Consider the following 2,566-nt stretch of genomic DNA (forward strand, 5'->3'; position numbering starts at 1 on the left):
TGTTGCTATGGTGCCAGGCCAACAGCTACTTATTGAAGATCAGCAAAATCAAAGAAACGATCATAGATTCTTGTACAGCAGAGGAGCCACACCTGTCACAAAGCCACTACAGAGAGACACATAAATAGCTTTTTCCGTCAGGCTATCAGAGCCCATCTACAGTATCTCATTGGCAGTATCTATTACATTTCTTTAATCGGCAGTATAGGATATCTATTTAACCAACATCTCTTGTTCTAGTACATCTTTCAAGATCGTTGCCTTGTGCTTTGAGGTTTTGACCCAGAACATCTCTTTGCGTGATCATTTCCATCAAGTTTGATGGAAATCTGCCCATTCCGTTGTGAGGATCTGCCTAGCCTCAATTTATCGTGCTAACAAACAAACACTGACAGGAACCATTAAAATATCCTGACATGCAAGCAAAACCCAAGCACGTTGCTCTAAGTGTCAGGGTAGAACCAAGGTTACCCATATGTCACTTAATATACGTACAGTAAATGATTTTTTTCCCCCCATATAAACAAATGCAAAATTCATGCAAGCTGGCTATACTGACTTATATTTTTCAAACCATGGTCTCTTGTGACAAACTCTTGATTAATGTTCTTTAGACAACAATCTCTAGATCCACTTTTCTTCACAACACCTCATTGGACCCAAGAGAGCTTTGTGTGGTGGCATAACCTCTAGTGTAGCACTGTTATAAAGCCACAAGTACAGAGCTGCTGGAGGAGCAACAATACAGCGATTTCATTTTTGTCTTCAACACAGTAGCTTTGACGTTTTGGTGCAAAACTTTTATTTCCGTAAATGATCATTTAGGAACAGACTGTCATGTGAGTTAAATGAAATGATAATGTTATAAAGTGGAGACAGTGAGAGAAGTGAAGAAATCTGACATACTTTATTCTGGAAATCCTTTGGTGAGATATTTTTTCCAACCATCTTGCAAGAATATAATTATGTATGGGTTCTCAATGTCATCAGCAGTGATTCATTTATGTAACTGATTTTTTATATTATCTACATCAATCATTCCACATCTGTTTCCTAAAATTGTGATGTATCAACTGTTAACATATTGTGACAATATACTGTATATATATTTCTTTTAAATTTTAGGCTGGAATAATGGTGGACTACTACAACACATCATTTTCTTTGACACTGCAAGGCTTCGAACTCTCCCCTGAAAGTGTATTTCCTGCATTTCTTTTTGCAACTCTAAGTTACATGGTTATACTTTTCTGTAACCTTGTTCTAATCCTGACCATTGTCCTTAACAAGAGCCTTCACCAGCCCATGTATCTTCTATTGCTGAATCTTCCCATCAATGATCTCATAGGCTCAACAGCCCTCTTTCCTCAGGTCATCAAAGAAATACTGCTGGACACCAAGACCATGCATTTCTCTGCCTGTGTGGCCCAAGCTTTTTTCATTCACATTTATGGGGTAGGTGCTGTGTTCATTTTGACTGCTATGGCCTATGATAGATATATTGCCATATGTTTGCCATTGAAATATACCACTATTATGACAAATTCCTACATGATGAAAATAATCACCATAGTATGGCTCCTGAATTTGCTTTTGATGGGCGTGCTCTTTATCCTTCTGTTGCGTTTACCGCGCTGTAGATCTGCGATAACACACCCTTACTGTGACAACCCGTCCTTGTTGACTCTGGTATGTGCAAACACAACCATCAATAACATTTATGGTCTTTTTACAGTTGCTGTTTCACAGGTGATAAGCAATGGGACAATTCTGTATACATATCTTCAGATCCTTATTGCATGTTTTAGAAGCAAACGGCCTGATACAAGGGCCAAAGCACTGCAGACCTGCGCGACACATTTAATTGTCTTCCTTCTCTTGGAGTGTCTGGGCCTTTTTACAATTATATCATATAGACTGAAGAATATTTCACCACATGTGAGGAGGTTCATAGGGGTCTCGACATTAATTTTCCCTCCAACATTGAATCCAATTATTTATGGTCTGAAAACAAAAGATATCAGAAATAAAGTAGTCCACTTTTTTAGCAAAACCATATTTCCTCTCTAGTGTATGGAGTACATTCATACATTGTTGTATTTTACACTGCCTGAAGGAACAGGTATTAGTGGCAGAAAACTGAATGTATATAGTATATGTAGTGATACCTGTACATATTGTGTTCTTGTCTTGTATTATTCACTTATGCCAATTGTGAGCTTGCACTTATGTACGTGTTGACGTGAGATGTGATACTGCATGATATCACCAAAACAAATTAATATATGCACACCGTATTTGTGATTGCAAATATTGACCAAGCTGATACGTCACTAGTTTATTTTCCCTCTCTTTTCTTCACTCCCCTATTTTGTTTGAGATGTAATTGTTTTTGTTTGTGCTCTTTTCATCATGAATTCTGATTCCATATTGATTACTTACTTTGCAGCAATACTTGAGCTTTCTATGAGGCTGTGATGAATTATTTTATTGTTTATTTTCTGATAAACTACTTAGAAATAAGTGCATGTTATGGAGTGCTGCACACGGGGTGCTCTAGTTTAGT

General features: G+C 37.5%; 1 protein-coding gene across 1 annotated transcript; it reads left to right on the forward strand.

The window, feature by feature from the left end:
- Positions 1-1,134: 1,134 nt before the first annotated feature.
- On the forward strand, positions 1,135-2,070 carry LOC308085860 (olfactory receptor 52B2-like; the record flags this gene model as incomplete). The annotated part of the gene is made up of 1 exon (XM_080429172.1): positions 1,135-2,070. One exon carries the CDS (start codon positions 1,135-1,137, stop codon positions 2,068-2,070), a length of 936 nt encoding a protein of 311 aa, XP_080285298.1.
- Positions 2,071-2,566: the final 496 nt, after the last annotated feature.

Source organism: Gymnoscopelus braueri (assembly GCF_963280865.1).
Source record: "Gymnoscopelus braueri genome assembly, chromosome: 5".
Taxonomy (NCBI): Eukaryota; Metazoa; Chordata; class Actinopteri; order Myctophiformes; family Myctophidae; genus Gymnoscopelus; species Gymnoscopelus braueri.